Genomic DNA, 20,417 nt, shown 5'->3' with positions numbered 1-20,417 from the left:
AGATTGTGGTAGGAAAAACCAACCACAAGAATAGCGAGCAGGTCATACCCTGGTCGATGTACTCGATTAATCAAATAAATAGCGGACATGACGTAGGATGCGAGCGGCCAGGGGGCGTATTTTTCCGAAAAACGACCGCAAGTTTTGTTCGCTCGTTCAGACCTAGAGGCGTGAACAGACCGCAAAGAGCGAACGGTTCATTTGAATAGCTACCCCTATTTTCTGGACGAGCGAGCGCGAATTGCGTCCGGCTCTGAATCAGGCCCATAGACCAGTCTTACAATCCCACCCTAGTGTGGTTTCCTCCCTACTTATTTTATGCACACAGCAAATGGGATGTAGTTAGTCTGCCAGTCTGTATCCCGACACCAGAAGACCAGCAAGGGACAGAAGATAGGCGTCAAAATATCGACTCCGGAGTGCCGAAGGACACCGGACCGATCGAGGTGAGTCTGGCCGTCCCTAGCACTTAGCCGCTTCTAGGTTTCGGCAACCCTGGGGGGACTTAGGCTTAGGCACCCCCCCAGGGCGGGTTAGACTAGGGGAAGGAGGGGGGTTACGGTTAGGCGCTGCTGGGGAGAGGTTAGGTTTAGGCACCCCCGGGGGGGATTTAGGGTTAGGCACCACCCCGGGAGTTTAGGGTTAGGCACCCCTAAGGGAGCGTTAGGATTAGGGGGGAGAAGGGAGGGTTAGGTGACTTACCTGCCGCTGTCTGGATTTCCTCCTGTCAGGCTGACGCTGTCGGGATTTGAACTGCCGGCCTATCAATCCCATTCCTAACAGTATGTACAGATCTGTATCTATTAGCTCACTCCTTTTGTGTCACCTGTTTTATTGTCGCTTGTTTTTAATCTCTGCAGCTCCAAAGTAAATTACAGATGGTGTACATGGCAAATAAACATGATGCTAACGAGTAAGTGAGTGGTTTTCCCTCATTGATACAATCTCTCCCTCATAACATATGAAGACAGCTGTGAAGGCCCAATTGTTCATCCCACTTCTATTATCTTGGACCCATGTTTATTCTCAGAGTTGCTGAGAATTTAACAGATGGAAATGATTAGAAACTATATTGTATTTTGTTACTACTTACATTTCAAATTTACTTTTGCAATTTACTAGACTATTACCAGCAGAGCTAGACCTGCCTTCACAGTACTATGTCCACCCATTAATCACTTGCACTGTCCTCTAGCCATGGTCTTTTGTACTATCCCTTCCTATAACCTCCCAGTTTGTGTTGTGTATGTCCTGTTTATACATATTGTCATTATCTGCTAACATACAGCATTATAATTTCAGACGACCAGATACCATGAAACAGAAAAATGCCTTTCCTCCAAACTTTATTCACTCTCTGGATTCTACACACATGATGCTCACTGCCTTGCACTGCCTGAGGTAGGTCTAGCACGTTATAAGGCACCACCACATATAATCCCATCATTTTATAAGGCACCACCACTGGTAGGGCCAAAATACGATACCGCCACTAGTAAATCCAATATGTGAAAAGGCATGTACCACTGATAGACCCAGCATACAATAAGGCACTGCCGCTGGTAGGGCCAGCATATGGTAAGGCACTGGTATGCCTGGCATATGATAAGGCACCGCCACTGGTAGGGCTAGTTTATGATAAGGCAACACCACTGGTAGCCATTGCATATGATAAGGCACTGCCGCTGGTAGGGCCAGCATAAAATAAGGCTTAACCGCTGGTAGGGCCAGCATATGATAAGGCCACAGCTGCTGTTAGGGCCAGCATACTTTAAGGCACTGCCGCTCGTAAGGCCGGCTTATGACATGGCACTGCCGCTTGTAGGCATAGCATAAGACGAGGCACTGCCGCTTGTAGGCATAGCATAAGACGAGGCACTGCCGCTTGTAGAGCCAGCATAAGATGAGGCACTGCCACTGGTAGGGCCTTAATACAATGAGGCACTGCCACTGGTAGGGCCTTAATACAATGAGGCACTGCCACTGGTAGGGCTAGCATATAATGTCATGCCATAGGCACGCATAAGGTGTAAGTTTACTGCTGAGTGAAAGGTAATGTCTGAACTCCCTTAACACAGTCTTCACTAAAAAAAACAAACTTTGATTTGTTATCCTTTTACATAACACTGTTATATAGGTATATTTTAAAAATATATATTTTTTTTTCTTTTTTCCTGTAGACATGGGCTGACTTTCGTGTCTGTTCATGATTGTTTTTGGACACACGCAAGTACTGTGGATATGATGAATAAGGTTGGAAAAGTTGTTTTTATTTTGTGCAAACATATTGAATCTTTTGTAGAGGTTTTGAATCTTCATCTCACAATTCTACTATATGGTACGGCTCATGTGCTCTGCATATGGAATGATCATTTGTGTATGGAGTGCTAATCAGGGAGCTTATAAGCACACCTAAAACTGGCCAGTGGCTCACTTAGTGCTTAGTTAATGTTGGTGACAAAAGGCAAACAAAAACCTAGTGCCATAATAGCATCATAATCGCCGCTGTTCAGGAAACTGAACGCTCAGTAAATTTTATTGGCAGTGCAATCGATCAGAATATAAGGGGTCTGATGGTAAATGGAGTAAATATGCGTATTAGAACTAAACTAATTTTGCAGCAATAATAGCAGGTAATTTATAGACTACAGTAATGGTGCGTACACGCGGTACGATTAAAAATGCACAATATGAATGATGACTATATCGTTATCGTTCAGATCGTTAATTTTTTGGTGCCTACCAACCCTCAAGCGACCAGCGATGTGCGGGCACGTATGGGCGATAACTATATCGACCATCGCCCGCGCATGCAGGCCAACCTGGTCAATATCGACAAGGTTACATAGGGACCCGCTGGTCGCTGACCCGTCGTTGGTGGTGTGCTGGATGATCGATATCGATCATCCAGCACACTGGGAAGTTGCAGAGAGATCAGTTACCGATATCGTTATCGCTGACTGATCTACCGTGTGTACATACCATAAGAGGGTGTGGTATATTTTATAACATTCAGAGTGTCAGCAGTGGTATTTAAGTCTCTCCCTAACTGTAATTGAAGACTAAACCTGTTCCTAAAATATAGTGCTGACATTCTGACAGTGTCGACATAACTACTTACCGTTTAACAGTAGTATTGAATTTAAGGTAAACACAGCTACAGATGTCAGTCTCATGGATTTTTTTTAACCAAAAGTAGATGTGAATTGTAGGCAGTTAGTGGCTGATGCATAGTTGTACATAAGTCCGTTTTTATGGACTGATCGCGCGCATGCTCCAAGGAGGAGTACACCCATTTTAGGGCGATTCGGAATTGTGTGCAGCTCCGTTGCACCGCTACATGTTGCTGAAGGGCATAACTGGGTAGTAACTGGGGGGTTCACACATAGGCCAAGCTGCTTAGCCTTCAGCCAATTTAGAGGACAGAATTGTAAGATATGCCGAGTTGTGTGTACGCAAAGATCTCTTCCACCAGGGATAGGGATGGTGCAAATGCACACGGATAATGTTGACTGCTTTGAAACTAAGTGTACTAATAGGAGCGGTGTGGTCGGATACGTGGTCAACTCGACATAGAGGCGCATTTGTTCTGTGCATGCGGTTCACATGCATTTGCAGCCGTCTTTGGGCCTGATTCTGAGTTGGACGTAGTTGAGTTATTTTTCTCTACTGTGCATGTATATAAAGCTAGGTAATCACTTATCCAATCCCCAGGAGATCCAACTGCAGATCAGACTGTTTATACAATTCTACTATAGTCCTGGTTGCAGGTTTTCCATCCAATCTACTGTATGTGTACACACTTGCCCAATTTTGCAGCATATCTCCAATCCAAAACGACCTGCCGGAAGGAAATGTTCACACTCTTGCAATCTTTGGCAGACAAGCTGCTACTCACAGGGATAAATTGGGTGAAGAATTGGACAAACCAGTATCAGGAGCGTACACACCTCTAAATTGGTCGGGTGATTGGCAGTCGGCTCTCCTGATTTTTAAGCAGATTTAAAAATATTTTCACAAGACCAGACAACCAGGATTGGATGACACCAGAGGTTGTGTGAGCGTACACACTTGACTGTACCAATGTCTGTCCAACTGGTTGGTCTGAGGTTGGATTGGATTAGAATTGGACAAGTGTACCCAGCTTTAGTTGCATGCACCATTGTCTAGAGTCCGTGCACACAGACGCAGTTATAATCAAGATGCACGGTTTTAAAAATGTCTTGAAAATGTATCGGGCATTCCTGGGAGGTGGCTACGCGGATGCACATAGATGGTCCGTCCTATGGGCGTGTCGTTGTAGTGGCTGCGAACTCGGACACATAATCAATCACATTGGAAGCCATACTCTGACGGACAATCTGCACCTAGCACGGGGCTGGTGCAAGTTTGGCTGGTAGGTCTAAAGATGCACCAAGATGCTGAAAGTGGGCGTCTCAGGCCTTGCACATGCAGACACATGGCTGTACACCAGGGTAAAGCTTGCAGCAGTATTTGCATTAAGTCACAGAAGCAATAATGGCAAAACGCTTAGACATAGACACTGCAGATTCAGGCCCTTTGTCTGCAACTCTCCTTCAGCCCCTTAGTTATGCGGCATAGACATTGCTAATTATATAAAATACATAGTATCACATATGACCTCGCAGAGAATAGCATAGAACTTGGTAAAATAGGCAATATTAGCCACCAGTATGAAGCTATCCGTACATGTTTCTATCACAAAAGAAAAGTATGGTGTCTACTGTGCTGCAGGTCTCACCACATCATGTATAGCAGGATAGAGTGCTATGATCCAATGTTAACCTTTAAACTGCCACTTGCAGTCACTATGGTGTTTTCAACAGCTTAGTAGCATGATGAAGGGCACTGTAAGCCTGTTCTCCCACTGAGAAGCAGAGTGGTCTTACTGACGTTGCAGCTGCATTCCTCCATCACAACAACAACTGCTTTCATGTGTTGAAACTGCTGTTGCTGCAGCTTCTCTCAATGACATCAGTGGCTTCATTGGCTGTGACCAAGTGAGGGAAAAAGATTTATGAATTTCATTACATTTTACATAGTCTTCCTATTTTATTATTTCTGTATAGTGGCAATCATATTACGCAGCATTGTACAGAATATGTAACCATTTACAACAGTGTTCTAATGGAGTACCCTGCTCTTTTCTGCCTCCATTTCCCTCATTACTGGGACCATTCCCATTGTTTGATTGGCTACTGCCCACTTTAAAGCAGGGAACATATAGATGAACACGACCTGTATTATTGTTTGAGCAAACACCGATTTCCTTTTTTGGGATAGTATGACTATATGATGCACTGGCACTGCGATTGCTAAACTACTGGAAAAGAGTAACGATTCAATTATTCTATGCTTCTCTACATATAAGGAAAAACCGTTATACAGAGTCACAACATTAATTGATATGCTGTAATATTGTCAAGTTTATATCTGTCAACTGTTTTATTATTTCCTTGTTCCTGATCACTCTACACAACGTTCAGTTCATCAGCCGGGCTAGAAACCTAGTCAGCACTGTAAGTAGGTAGGTGTCAGACTAAGGCAAGGCAAATAGCATTGAATGAGAGGGATTTTTTCGCATGAATATTAATACATGCATACTATTTAATCAGGAGTGATTTGTATATTAGCAGGTTTAATTACATAATGATACACAAAATGGGAGTTGCTCAATCAATTCATAAGTGATAGCAGGTGTTAGAAAGCACAGGATTATCTGAGGAACGTACAGCGAATTCCTACAGCACAATGCTATGAGCCAGTACAAAAAAAAAATCTGCCATTCTATTTGTAAATTAAAATGTAGAAATATTAGTTAAAGATATTTGCAAATATGCGATAATTAAATGGTCACCTCCTAGTGCTTCTAGTAAGAGTCCCCCTATATTGGGTCATACATTCATGTTCTCATTTAGAAGCTTACATTCCAGTATGTGTAAAGCTGGGTACACACTACACGATGCTACGGCACAACACATCACACCGTCTGTACACACTGCACGACTTTTGTGCAACTTTTTACCTTGAAATGAGTGTTATACACAAAGTGATGCGTATAAGACACACACGGAGCTTCTGCTGATTAAAAAAAGTGATTGGGGAGAATGATAGAGGTATTACAGGGGGTATGTGGAGGCATGTGGGGAGGTCAGTGTGATATTTATTCGGATATATATGGAGGACATAGTTGCATGTTGTGGTTTAAGTGGTTTGTGGAGGCATGTGTGGTGGTCTGAATGTCGTTTTGGGTGGTATGTGGGGTTTTCTAAGTGGCATCTGGAGATATGTGGGCAGATCTGACTGGCATGTAGGGTGGTTGGAGTAGCGTGTTGCATAGTCTGGCATATGGTGGAACATTGTGGTTTGACTGACTTGGGGTGGTCTGATTGACATGTGGAAGCACCTAGGGAGGTTTGAGTGGCATGTGGAGGCCTATGGGGGGGAGATTTGAAGGTGCATTGGGTGGTCTGAATTGGCATGTGGAGTCATATTTTGTAATCCAAGTGGCATGTGGAGTTACGTGAGGAGGTCTGATTGGCATTTGGAGGCATGTGGGCATCGGTTTAAGCAGCTTGTTAGAGGGCAGCGACTACTGCACTGGGATCGCAGATGCATGCTGGAGGTGTCTATATCCTAGACATACGCTGCTGCATTTGCATTTTAGTTGGACAGTATTGCGCAGCTGCTTCCTTGCTGCTCTGCAGTACTGTCCACATGGGAATCAAGCCCTATGGTCACTGATACATAGGGCCAGGAGGATCTGAATGGATCCCTCTTCATAATCTGGACTTCGTTCCCATAGGTAGGAGCAAGGCTGTGGGAGCGAGTGGCATATGATCACTATCAGTTCCAGCAATCAGGCGCTAAAAATGCTGCTCACGGAGCTTGATAATGAATCGTTCCGTTAATTTTTCCCTTACTTTTATAGGAATGAAGTATCTTTTTTCTTTATGGAATGAGTAGACCTTCTATATATAAAAGAATAACTTTCTATGATTACTAAATAGCACACATTCCTCCTGCCTTGCCTTGTGTCAGCTTATCTGTATAGCCACAATACAAGTATCTATGTGGGTATATTGATGTATGCTATGTGAGTCACCCATAGATATTAGGGCTGGCTTTGTGTGCTCCCTGCTATTAAGGCTGCAAGTCATATAGGTACCTTTGTTTTTGTGGAGATATTACCTGTCTGTATGGATCAGTATTATATGCATCTGTATTTTAGTTTAACATATAATGCTGTTTACATGATAAGCTTGTCCCTGTGCCTATATATATATGTAAATGTATATAATTAATATATAGGTAAGTGGCTACCCTTTTGAAGAGGGTGGCAGACTAATAAGACAGGGCACTTTCTTAAAATAGCTAACATTTGTTTTTCAGCTGGTGACAGAGGGTCTATGTACAAAGCCTTGGAGAGATTTAAAGTGTATGGAGATAAAGCACCAACCAATCGGCTCCTAACTGGCATTTTATGGGCTGTGTTTGAGAAATGACAGGAGCCGATTGGTTGGCACTTCATCTCTGTCCACTTTATATCTATTTAAGGTTTAGTACATAAAAATCATGTCATGTATTTTACACTAAGGGGTCTATGTATGAAGCCTTGGAGAGAAAGTGGACTAGGATAAAGTACCAACCAATCAGCTCCTACCTGTCACTTTACAGACTGTTTGAAAAATGACAGGAGCTGATTGGTTAGTACTTTATCTCTCTTCAAGGCTTAGTACATAGAACCCTTAGTCCCTAAAGTTGCTGGGGGCCTGAGCAGCCCCTAGGCCCCCAGCCATTTACTACAAATATCCATACACAAGTGTATATGCACATTGTGTTCGTTGCTCAGTGAGTACCAATATAAGAATTTAAGAAAAGATTTGAAGGGGTGATGTTTTTTTCCTGGGCGCCATCAGCCCTAGCTACGCCTCTGGTTGTCTCCTTTTTATGCGTACATTATTGATTGGTGCCTTTCAGTAACCGTTTCTCTTGATTTTGGTCTATGGCACATTTTCCTAAATCCTGCTTTATTCTGTAATGTAAACAGAAATATGAAAAATGGCAGATTATTTTTTCTTTATGTAGTGTTGATACAGATTTATGGTATGCTCACTTTTTCACGTTTGCCCCTAAATGTATTAAGGTAACTCATTGTACTATATTTTAGTGTACAGTTGCCTGATCTAAGGAAGGACGTAAACCAGAGCATACGGAGGGCTTTCACAGTACAGTTCTGGGAAGATAACTGCTCCTAAGGGCACCACATGGCCATTCTTCCTGGCCATGTGCTACCCTTTGTAGCATCTGTACTTTGCCTATGTCTTCTAATAGCAGGTTCCTTTTTTATTTATTCTCATTTATTTGCTGGTTTACCATAGTTATCAAGTAGTAGTAAATTGTGGTTCTAGTATGTTTAAAATTCAGACGTACAGATGTGCCAACATACATCTATCCTCAAATAGCCCCATTTACGTGCCACTGACTTTGCAACTTAGCCGTGCCACAACACTAATCCTAAGTACTCTAAGAGGGGTATTCAATATGAAACGTTAACTTCACTGTCGAAGTTAACGTTTCATATCGGAGTTTTTACCTGCGTTAAAGTATCGGGCGCGCTCCCGCTTATCCCCGTATTGAATATATAAAATTAACGAAAACGGGAAACTCCGAAGTTGGATTTGCGTAAAGTTACGAATTTTTCCTTAAAAAAATTGTAAGACCCCCCTAAAGTTGTAAAAACATGGGGGATCACTATGGGTACCCCCGTTTTAGCCTTTAATTCAAATCGGGGATTTAAATAGCCGCAGCAGGTGTTTTTTCCCCGACATTGAAGAAGTGTTGCAGAAGAGCACTTAGGTTATTTTTTTCGTTTTTTTAAGTGGTCCCATCAAATTTGGGGTACATGAAAATGGGTACTAGCATATTTTGATGTCCCTAAAGTAAGTTTTTAAAAATTCTGCATTTGTGCACCTGCTGCTATAATTCTATTCTAGAAAACACCAGCCGCATACTTGCAGAATAGCCCTGAACCTATTTCCCTATTGTTATACAATTTTTTTCCATTTTTTTTTTTTACCCCAATTTTTAAATTACATTTTTTCGGCTGTCCCTATTTTTTTAAAAAAAACTTTTTTTGACACAGTTCTTTTTTAAATGTCAGTCCCAGGGGTGCAGGCTAATTTTTTTAAGCCTGCACCCCTAAATCCCAATTCTGCACTTTTTTTCGACACCTATTCAATGGTGAAAAGTTATCCCTGTTTTTTATCAAAGACTTTTCAAAACTGCGAAAAGTCTTTGAAATTGAATAAGGTGTAAAAGTAAAACCTGCGATAATGACGTCATACCTCCGATATTAACGCAAAAACAATGTTTTCGCTCCCATATTGAATACCCCTGTAAGTGAGCTAAGACATAAACTTGAGGAAAAAGTACACAATCTAGGGTGATAAAGGTAAAAGTTAGTTCCGATACTAGTGACTCGCTTTATGACTTTATACCAGTTATTATGCAAGAAAAACAATAATCACAAGTATTTAGTACACTATCAGGGGTATTCAATATGGGAGCGAAAACATAGATTTTGCGTTAATATCGGAGGTATGACGTCATTATCGCAGGTTTTACTTTTACACCTTATTCAATTTCAAAGATTTATCGCAGTTTTGAAAAGTCTTTGATAAAAAACGGGGATAACTTTTCACCATTGAATAGGTGTTGAAAAAAGTGCAGAATTGGGGTTTAGGGGTGCAGGCTTCAAAAAAATAGCCTGCACCCCTGGGAATGACATTTAAAAAAGAACTGTGTCAAAAAATGTAAAAAAAAAAATAGGGACACCCCAAAAAAGTAATTTAAAAATTGAGGTGAAAAAAAAAAAATGGGAAAAAATTGTATAACAATAGGGAAATAGGTTCAGGGCTATTCTGCAAGTATGCGGCAGGTGTTTTGAAGAATAGAATTATAGCGGCAGGTGCACAAATGCAGAATTTTAAAAAATTTACTTTAGGGACTTAAAAATATGCTAGTACCCATTTTCATGTACTCCAAATTTGATGGGACCACTTAAAAAACCGAAAAAAATAACCTAAGTGCTCTTCTGCAACACTTCTTCAATGTCGGGGAAAAAAACACCTGCCGCGGCTATTTAAATCCCCGACTTCAATTAAAGGCTAAAACGGGGGTACCCATAGTGTTCCCCCATGTTTTTACAACTTTAGGAGTCTTACAATTTTTTTAAGGAAAAATTCGTAACTTTACGCTAATCCAACTTCGGAGTTTCCCGTTTTCGTTAATCTTATATTGAATACGGGGATAAGCGGGAGCGCGCCCGATACTTTAACGCAGGTAAAAACTCCGATATGAAACGTTAACGTCGACAGTGAAGTTAACGTTTCATATTGAATACACCTCTATATGCGAACTAAGAGATACAAAGTTTAGGGAAAAGTACAGTGCGGGAACTGTACATCTGTACAGGTTGTATTCAAAAATGGGATTCTTGTATTTCTATTAAATCCTTCTCTCTGCCAATTGGTGGACATTGGAGTACCATAGGGATCCGGGAAGTTTTGTTGACCTAATTACTAGATGCTCTCCAAGGAGAGGAGAAAGGGTAGGCAACTTATTATAAGCGGTTTAAAAACCTGCCATCGGGTCTGGTCCGGGCTGTGTAGGTCACCCAAATAGGGGAGGGTGGAGAGGGAACTCTGATGTTTCTTCTTCCTCCATCGGGCTCAACTGACACCTCACTGTTAGGAAGATTTGGTGGCTGCCAGAGGGCTCCACACTACATTTTCCTACTTCTTATAGAAATCCTTTTTAAAGGACAGGAACACCTACAGGTCCCCATGGTATTCAAGTGCCCCCCTAATTGGATGCCATACATTTTCAAATGTCAGAGAAAAGAGAGAATATCAAGTATATTCCTTCTTATAGTTGTGTTACACTTATATTTACAATGGTGAATTTCTGCACCTCACATACTTAGCACCTGATGCTCTCGAACGGTTTGATAGTCGATATACCTTAACACAATCCAGAATTTACATACGTGACCAAATGCATGTTGACATCAGCGTTGCCAGGATGTGTTCAGAAAAGTAATACCGTATGAACCAGCTTTAGTTTGTGGTTTTAATATGGTCTATCCATGTGCAGTTGTCTTTTTAATCAGTGTTGGGTCTTTTTGCCATAAAGATGTCATATCTGGCTACCCATTTGGGGATTGTTGAATCCATTACTACAGAAGCCTTACCTTTTTGTTGAACCCTTGCTTTAAGAAACTGTGTTTTTTATTACAAGTCCGTTGTCATCCATGATTTCAACCAAATGTGTTTTAATGCTGTTCTTTTCCAGCTAAGGAAAACAATAATCGATAAGTGCAGTCTCTCCCAATGTGAACAGGGGTACCACTGGTGCCCAACACACGCAAGAAATTCTAATCTGAAGGTGCTGTATGTAATGTCCTCTGCGCTTAGTCCCTCATGAGTCTGCCACCACTATGGTGATTGCTTGTGAACACTGGAAAAGAGCAGTGTTAAAGTGCTCCCTAATGTCACCACCCCTTAATGTACTGTATGTATGAAAGCAGCCTTACCATTTATTCAGCCAAAGAGCTCTAACAGCAATTCTGGTCCACAGGTTTGCCGGGAACAGTTTGTATCTCTACACAGTCAGCCTATACTACAGAATCTCTCTGCATTCCTAATACAGAAATACTGCAACACGTGAGTATTGGAGAGGTGATGTGGTGTAAGGGAAACTTTCTAGGGGGCACGTAATCCCCAGATAGGATTCCTCTCAGCACTGGAAGGAAAAAAGTGGTTTCACCATGTAAGAGTGCAACAGCCATTTAAAAACAACAGCATTATAGTTCGTTTAGATGAAACTTGTATTTAATGTGTTTTGGTTTGACATGGATGATCTGGAAACTGTAGCACAGGTTGTTTTCTTTTGGTATATTAGTTGCTCATTTGTCATCTTCCATTTGTCAGGTCAAAAGCTCAGACTCTGGAAAACTTCAGAATGATTACTCACTTCAGTGATGTACCACAGACAGGTGAGACGCACTTGTGTGTCCTGTAGTTATGGAAAGGGTTATGTGAGAAACACTGCATCTTAGCATTCATTATTCTTTTTTCCTCATCTTATTTCCTAGGAACCTTCAATCTAGAGCATGTGAAAGATTCTACTTATTTCTTCAGCTGATGGCCCTGTCGGTCGTAGTCTCAGCAGTACACTGGAGACATGGACAGTTCCATATAGAATTATATTAGGATGTTGCTGTGCAGCAATTAATGTCAGTCTATCCTTCCTGTGGAAGCTTCATCTGTCTGACAGATTCCCCCATTACTTTATTCAGGAGCCTTTTTTTTTAAACTTGTGGTCAAAGGAGCCTGTATATAAATAAAACATGAATCTATTTTATAAGCTTTATGGTAATTTTCAATTGCTGCCTTCTGAGTAAATGTGTGGGATGCTCAACTAATCAGGCACATGCTATGGTTAATTTGGTATAGGGCACAATAGCCGTGCCACTTAGCCTCACCCTGTGCAGCCATTCATCTGTGCATCTACTAGCTATATCTATTGTATCCTCTGCTCTAGAGATAATTCTTCTCAAGTATGTCCTTCAAGTAACCTTCATCTGCCAGCAACACATTAGCAATGCTTCAGGACTGTACAGTGCAGCGGTTATAAGAGTGAGGGGCCTATCCACCCTTTACAGGAACACTAAGGATAACTGATCCATGTCACTCTGCAGATAATCTCCTTGCTAACCAGTCAAAACAACACACAGTTCAGAAACATCTGTTTATTGCACACACAGTGAAGCTGGAATCATTTGCTTAGTAAAGTGCAGCTTCTGAAGAGACAAGAGACCCAGCACTCTAATATTAACCCTCCCCCTTGTCTCCAAAATACATTCATTAGTGACACTGCCAGCCACAGATGGTGGCACTGCCACCATGGAGTAGAGAGGGCAACTCCTACTCCAAATATAAACTTGAATTTTTTTTTCTCCTAGGGAAAGGAACACTCCAATAAAATAAAATTGCATTATATGTATTATCCTACAGGGACAGTCCCACTAAAAACATACAGCATATAAATCGCCTCCCCAGCCAACCATTCCACAAGCTGTGTATGTTTTCAAAAATATTGAATTTAGAGACCATACGGAATGTAGTCATTTATATTTTCCACTATATGATGATGACACAAAATGCTGAAGTAGTAACTGCTATATTCTGTCACAATTAAAGCCACAAGCCAGTGAACTGCAGAATGGGGTTTTTTTGCTGCCGATTACAATCATGAAAACAGAAGATGTTACTTCAGCTGGGACTGCCCCTTGCTAGGATTTTCCTTTACTGCCTAAGGGCTCATTCACTTTGCAGTTTACCTGTGGTGCTGTCTAGTGCAAGATGACTATATTAAAGCTATGTGGAAAATGTTTATGCAGATTATCGTTACGTAGGAAAATGGCGGCCACATCTCATTGATGTAGACAGGGGGAGTCCACGGTAACGGGGCATAGCTGGAAAGGAGGTCAACCTGAGATAGGACGTGACCTGATCATGTGACACGCCTATCCCTTTATACACACCACACTGCTCTCTCTCTTGAACACAGGACAAAGAGAGAGGCAGCATACTGCACAAGTGGTACCAGGCAGGTTGGATTGTCATTTCATTCTTTACATTATTTATGGCCTTTAACCTCTTAGAACCTCACCACAGATAAATCACATGGGATTGAGCCCTAATTGCAATTTGCTGCTGCATTCCTGTCACTGCAAGTGAAAAGTCCTGACATGTGGCTTCTAAGACTACATCTATAGTCACTCAACCCTGTTCCTGTTTTATAACAGGATGTATAGTGTACAGATTATACAGGTATATATATCTTAATATACAGCTGTGATATACACAATATGGCTTTCTAAAATACAATCCATGGAATGGACAAACAGCAGTGAGAAAAAAAAGGAAAAAAGCTTTATATGGTTAATAAGTGAACACACATAGGTCCTTTGGTGCGACGGATCTGGTAGATCCATGATCACGGCCGTGCCCAGGAGAGGTGGAGGGCTGCTGTGTGCCACAGCTTAGCCAGGAATGATTTCTATACTAGTAGCTGCAATTACATTACATGCTCGTTATTATTGGCTACCAGTGTATATTTGGCTGTTTATGTAATGGGTCTTGGGAATCTATTTTTCCTTTTATTAAATGCAGACACAGCCACATCAGTCATACTGTTTAACCCTTTGAAGAGTTACACAATATAATTGGCAATCAATTCTAGAGAGTGGCTGCATTATTGCTGTAAGGATACATCTAATACCACACCAGCCACCAGTAGAATTGGCGCTATGAATACAGTTATCGGTATAAGATTTGTCCCTAGGACTTGCAGTTCCTGTTCCTAGTAGATCTAGAGCCATTCAGTGGTTTCACTCATTAAAATGAGGGCATTGACTGTGCAAAACTACTGATTATATCTGTGATATTGCAAAAAAAAAAAAATATTGGTCACCCCTTTACATAGAAATGATTATAAACAAAATTGCTTATGCATGATCATATAAATATAGGTTCTTGACATGATATCCATATGTGACACGGTCACTGGATTGCTGTAGTCCTGGGGACTTTAGCTGTGGCAAACTGCCTGCAGTTCGCACAAAACAATTGGCTTTAATGTGTTTTGGGATTTAGAGAAGTAACAAACTTGTGGCTTTTACATTTTTTTGTTCTCAGAGTGAGGATCTATCAATCAGGCAACAGCCAGAGTTTTTGATTTGTGTATTTTTGTTAACCAAAAACTCATTAGCAGCTAGCAGTCTCTTCCCTAACGGCCACCTCAGTAAAACTTAACTGAAGATTTGCATGTCACGTAGAGCTCTCCGCAGACCTCTGACATGGAACAATGCCACATAACTCCACTGTTTACAAGAGTAGGAAAATATGGCACGGTGCGTTCAGAGGTGTCATTAACTAATTCCTCTGCAGTTTTCACATATTAAAGTCTCCACTGCCAAAAACAGATGCTCTTCCTAATGCAGTAGAAACAGTAATAAAGTAGCAGAGGGCCAGAGCAGGCTAGGAGGGCATGTTTTACTTTCTAACTTAATATTTGTGCCCCACCCAGTACCTCCGCAATTAGGTAGGGTTAACTATTCTCACTCGGTCACAAGTTTGCAGAGAGCCTCCCACTTACTGGATCAGTATCTGGGGCACTGACCACAGAATCCTTCCTGCCTCCTAATGCTGTTCCCAATCCAGAGTCCGGGACGCCACCAACTGTACCAGAAGAGGACAACCGGTGGGAAAGGGCAAGTCTTGCAGGGGCTGGTACTCTTGGGCCAACCTGTGGCCCTAAGCCTCCCTTGGTCACTGGGGAGGTTAAGCTGCCAGATGTTGGAGGGGGAGCTGGTGGACTGCGGAGCTGTGATGCCCCCTGAGGCAGTGAGGGCTGTGAAGCAGAGAGGGGGCGAGACTCACGTGTGAGTGTGCCAGAGTGCAGGGAGTGGGTGCTCTTGTGTACAGAGAGTCGCTGTGGAGAGACAGAAGCCGCAGAATGCGTGAGAGAGAGTTGAGAGCCTGTTTGACGTTTGGCAGAGTAGGCAAAGTTCTGAGACACTCGTGGTGATAGGTTTGGAGGACTGGGCATGACCGCAGATTGCCGGCGTGGCCCTTGATGTGGGGGTGGATGGTGCTGTAAGAGCTGTAGCGGTGGTTGGAAAAGGGCAGGGGATACAGAAAAGGCTCCAGGCCCTCCTTGGGCATATTGGAACCGTCTCATGATGCGAGGGGACCCCACTAAGGGGCTAGCCATTGGGGGACAAAAGCTCATGGCTACAGCCTGCTGCAAAGTTGCTATAGCAGATGTAACCTGGGGTTGTGGAGAAGGTGGATTGCAAGTGGCATACATTCCACCACTCAGCTGGTGGAGCTCAGCCTGCTGCACCATCTCTCGGTCATACTTCACAATCTCCTGGATGATTTCATTTTCCTGATTGTTGAAGACTCCGGAGTTCAAGTCATGCTGAACCTTGTGCATCAGGATGGAATTCTTCTTTCCTGTGGGTTAGGACAAAATAGAACTGTTTAGGATCATGCGCTCCTTTCATTACCTCCATGCTTATGTATTCTTACACCAACATTCACAATATCTGCTACAACTCCTGCTGTTTCTACAATTAAACCGTTCCTGTTCCCCCATTTGCCGTGCCTTATTTAGTATGTTTATTAACCAAGAACTTCAGAAGTAGAAAATATTTAAACATATTAAAGTGGAGGTAAATGTGTAACAAAATACCTTAACCTCGAACAGTACCATAATTATAGAAGATCTGTACCTTTAAACATTAATCTAAGATTGGATTAGGTGGTGGTTACAATGATAATATTAATGGATATACCCATGACAGGGATACCGCAACCTCACACTTTGGGCTGTATTCAATTAGGTGCGAAAAGCTGTTTTCGCACTTTTTTTGCGAAAATGTCACCTGAAAATGTATCTCCGTATTCAATTCCAGTCCGTTTTTGCTTATGTGAAAAGTGAAGGCACTGAAATAGGCGGTAATTTTTCTCCACAGAATAGCAGGAGAAAAAAAAAAGCTGCAAAATCTATATTTTGGGGTGCAGATGTTGGGAAACCACTCAGAACCCTTGGTACATCCCCACCCCCAAAGGACGATTCACCCAAAAAAATAAACCAGGAACACCCCAAAAAACGCCTTAAAAATTTTGGGCAAAATTGAAAAAAGTGGGGGGACAACTTCAAAAACTAGCGAAATAAGCCTCTGGGGGTGCTCTAAGAAGGGGCCAAGTGTTTTTGGGATTGCAGGTGCTTGTATGCTGGAGGAATTTCACTTTTTCTAAAACTTCACTTTAGAGGCATTAAAATATACTAGTACCCATTTTCAAGTACCCCAAATTTGATGGGACTACTTATTTTCACCAAAGAATACAGCTTAATGCCATTCTTCACCACTTTTGCAAGGACGCTGCTAATAAGGATTTTAAACAACTTCAGTACCCCAATTAGGGCTTTTGGAACACTTCTACATTGATCCCCATTGTTAGTGCATCTTTTTGACTGATTTCCCCAATTGTGACTACATTTTGACTGATTTCGCCTGTTCTACATTCGCCGCTTGCCGTTTTTGCCTGTTTAGTAATTGAATATGGCGAAAAGCGGGGACGCGCACGATAAGTTTTCGCGTCCAAAACACACTATGGAGGCGAAAAGGAATTAGTTAAAATCTTATTGGTTGTTATGGGCAAAACCTCCACTTGTCTGTTTCAGAAATTTTAGTAAATCTACCCCCAGGACTTGTTACTGGCCAGTTTAAAACAGTCCATTTTCTCCTTTCAAACATTCATTTGTTCTTTTGGGTGTTTATCACGCTGGAAAACCCATGATCTTCGACCCAAACCTAGCTTTCTTACACCGGGTAGCACATTTCACTCAAACACCTTGGCAATCCTCTGATTTCATGATTCCTTCATTCCAGTGAAGGCTTCCGGGACCAGAGGCAGCACAGCAGCCCCACAACGTTATGAATCTATTTTTCCCCTTCCCCCCACATCCACTTCCAGGAAGGTTCTTCACAGGAACATCAGTAACTAACTTCATAATAACATTGAGCACTGTTGGAACAGCACTGGCAGGGTCTCTGGAGATAGCTTTGTACTCTATAGAGGTTTGGTTAGCACTTCTGATGCTCTCAGACAGCTCTCCATTGTGACAAACGGGCCTATGTATTAATAATTGCAACACTGCTGTGATTATTAACTATCTGTATTGCAGCGCATATTTTAAGTTTGAATTAAAATATTCCTGTTATGTCCTGAACTGAACCAGCAGGGTCAGTGGTAGCGATAACTGCTGTCCCTTCAAGTTATTTCCCAGCATATTGGAGGAGTCTCATTTTTTTTTAAAGACTCCCCATGGAAATCTGACATTGGGCATGCGCAGTGTCAGCTTCCAGAACTGGCTGGAGAGGATTGGAAGATCTCTTTCCTGCGAGTAAAGCCTCCATAGTTTTAAAGTGGTTTGTGCCATCTAAGAATGGTTTAAATACACTAGCGCATGCAGGGGGGGTTTCTGAGTACCTAGAAACCCTCTTCCCCTCCCAGACAGAATGATTTCCTCCTACACTGACTGGCTACAGTGGCAGCGGAGCCAATATGGCAAGCCACGCCCCCAATTTCCCTGCAAATAGAGGAATTATGTCGTGAGGGGGCGGGCCTAATGATGCAAGGTGCCCGTCCCCATTAGCAACCTTCACAGCTGCTGAATCAAAAGTGTAAGTATATATGGGTAATGTTCTAGGGTGTATACATGTGTATGTATATATGTTAGTGTTTGTTATATATTATATATGTGTTTGTGTATAGAAATTCCTGTTTGCCCCTGAAATAAACCAGGCAAAACTCTGAAAAGGGGTCAGACTGTAGTCCCATGATAATAATGGGGGCTGCAATCTGCAGTGCTAATTAGCCTTCTACAGGAGAACCCTGTGAAATCCCATGCATTAGACTATTAATACATCATTTTATGAATTGCTGTTTTGAAAAAACTGCAGTTTCTACATAAGTTTCCAAAAGAAAAAAAAAAAACTTTAATAAATGGCCCCAAAGTCACAGAGAATAAAAAGTGGCCTTTTTAAACATTAAAGCTATCATTCATTGGTTAATTGAAGTGATGTGAGAACTGACAAATTATCACAGGTGACTAATTTATCACACTTGAGTGTAATCTAGTTTTTTTTTTTATTTTTTTTTATTGATTTAAATTGCTCAAAATGTGGCAATAATTGTGTCACGGCAATCTTTATATAGTTTTTCCTCTTATTACTTTTTCAAAATGTTATTGTTTTATCCTTTGCTGTTCTGTGCCAAACATAAGCTATTTCACTACATTCCTTTTATTTCAGAACATATTGTACATGATGTACCTAAAATTAAAGGGTGCCAATAATATTCACCACAACTCTGTTTTATTACCTGATTCTGGCTAGGAAAGCCTTTTGTTATGATTCTTATAGTAAAAAACAAATGCTAATGTACATGTCAAACACACATTTCAAATGTTTCCAATATCAAGCACATACTGTACTCAACAAGACACATGTCAAAGAAAAGGAGGAATGAAAATGGTTATTGAGGATGAAACAGTTGTTAAATGGCCCTTACCTATTCTATCCAGTCTGTCTATGGCAACGGTCTCAAATGCACGCCTCATCATGGGGTACTCCTCTAACACCTCATTGAAGTGATCTACGGAGAGGGAGTACAGGCGGCAGTATGTATCCGCACGGACACTGGCAGTGCGCCTTCCTCGTGTCAGCAGGCAGATCTCTATGGGGAAAAAAAAACCCATATCATTAGGCAAGTCTTATTTGTTCCTCCACTTGTATTTCAGCCTTATTTCTAGAGATGAGCGATTTCTGATTTACTCGGATCTCAAAAACGGTATTATATTGGCTATCGGCTATCACGTGTTTTGGATAGCCAATAAAATAAATCCAAACTAATTTTGGCATAAAGAACAGAGTAAAACCGAACCCGCTCATCTCTACTTATTTCTAAACACCAATTTTGTTAGGTAACAATTGTTAGTAAAAAAAAAAGTCATGGGGGGTATGTTACCTTTACCAGGGAAAAAGTTATTGTTTACCTTAAAGTCGTGTCTGAAGTTAATATATAGTTCCCCCTCCTGTGCTCTGTGCCAGCATTACGCTACTGCATTCACCGGAAACATATAATTGGTCTCTATGGGAAACAGTCTGCTCACCATGAGATTTATTTCAAGCTCTGGGTTGACGTGAATGCTGCATGTAGTATTTCTGTCAATGAATAGTGTGTTTCCCATACAGATAAGTGCTCTCTATTATTAGTATAATACTGAGGCATGCCAGTAGAGAATATACACATTCATTGTGTGCTATACATACCACAAGACTAAAAACTGTGTGTGTGTGTGTGTGTGTGTGTGTGTTCTCTTCTCACAGGAGCAAAAGTAGAGCTGTGATACATTGTACAAATGGAAACCACTGGGCTTTAAAGAAGAACAGCTTGTAAGCAGGGCCAAGTTACTCTTTGTCTCTCTGTTATTCCCAAATCTTGTTTTTTCTACTTCAGGGTCCATAGGGTATCCACAGGATACCTTGGGGTATAGGTGTGACGTCAGTCGCAGGGCACCAAAGAGTTAAGCTTTCAGCCTCCCAGGATGCACTAGGTCCCCCTCCTATACCCCGCCCCCGGGCCAAGGCACCTCAGTTTAGTTTGGTGCCCGGCCGGAGTCGGGTGCACCTGTTGGAGTGGGGGCTAGAAGAGCCCCTGAAGCTTATTCTTCATGCAGCTGTGGCTGCACAA

The 20,417-nt window shown here is 41.8% G+C and overlaps 2 protein-coding genes across 2 annotated transcripts in view; one reads left to right on the top strand and one right to left on the bottom strand.

Annotated features, from left to right (window-relative positions):
• Nucleotides 1-12,450, top strand: part of POLRMT (RNA polymerase mitochondrial) — a 116,150-nt gene extending 103,700 nt beyond the window's left edge. The window contains exons 16-21 of the mRNA XM_088460336.1: nt 861-913; nt 1,303-1,401; nt 2,181-2,253; nt 11,662-11,747; nt 12,015-12,079; nt 12,179-12,450. Of these exons, the coding sequence (XP_088316462.1) occupies nt 861-913; nt 1,303-1,401; nt 2,181-2,253; nt 11,662-11,747; nt 12,015-12,079; nt 12,179-12,228 (426 nt within the window). The 3' untranslated portion in view covers nt 12,229-12,450. The remainder of the gene's footprint in view (nt 1-860; nt 914-1,302; nt 1,402-2,180; nt 2,254-11,661; nt 11,748-12,014; nt 12,080-12,178) is intronic.
• A 370-nt stretch (nt 12,451-12,820) lies between these two features.
• HCN2 (hyperpolarization activated cyclic nucleotide gated potassium and sodium channel 2) overlaps nt 12,821-20,417 on the bottom strand; it is a 49,426-nt gene continuing 41,829 nt past the window's right edge. Inside the window, exons 7-8 of the mRNA XM_088460337.1 lie at nt 19,236-19,400; nt 12,821-16,109 (exon numbers count right to left, since the gene is read on the bottom strand). Coding sequence (XP_088316463.1) covers nt 15,217-16,109; nt 19,236-19,400 — 1,058 coding nt within the window. The 3' untranslated portion in view covers nt 12,821-15,216. The remainder of the gene's footprint in view (nt 16,110-19,235; nt 19,401-20,417) is intronic.

The sequence above is a fragment of the Taudactylus pleione genome, unplaced genomic scaffold (assembly GCF_031769625.1).
Source record: "Taudactylus pleione unplaced genomic scaffold, aTauple2 ptg000044l, whole genome shotgun sequence".
Classification (NCBI taxonomy): domain Eukaryota; kingdom Metazoa; phylum Chordata; class Amphibia; order Anura; family Myobatrachidae; genus Taudactylus; species Taudactylus pleione.
This window is presented reverse-complemented; position numbering and strand designations above follow the sequence as displayed.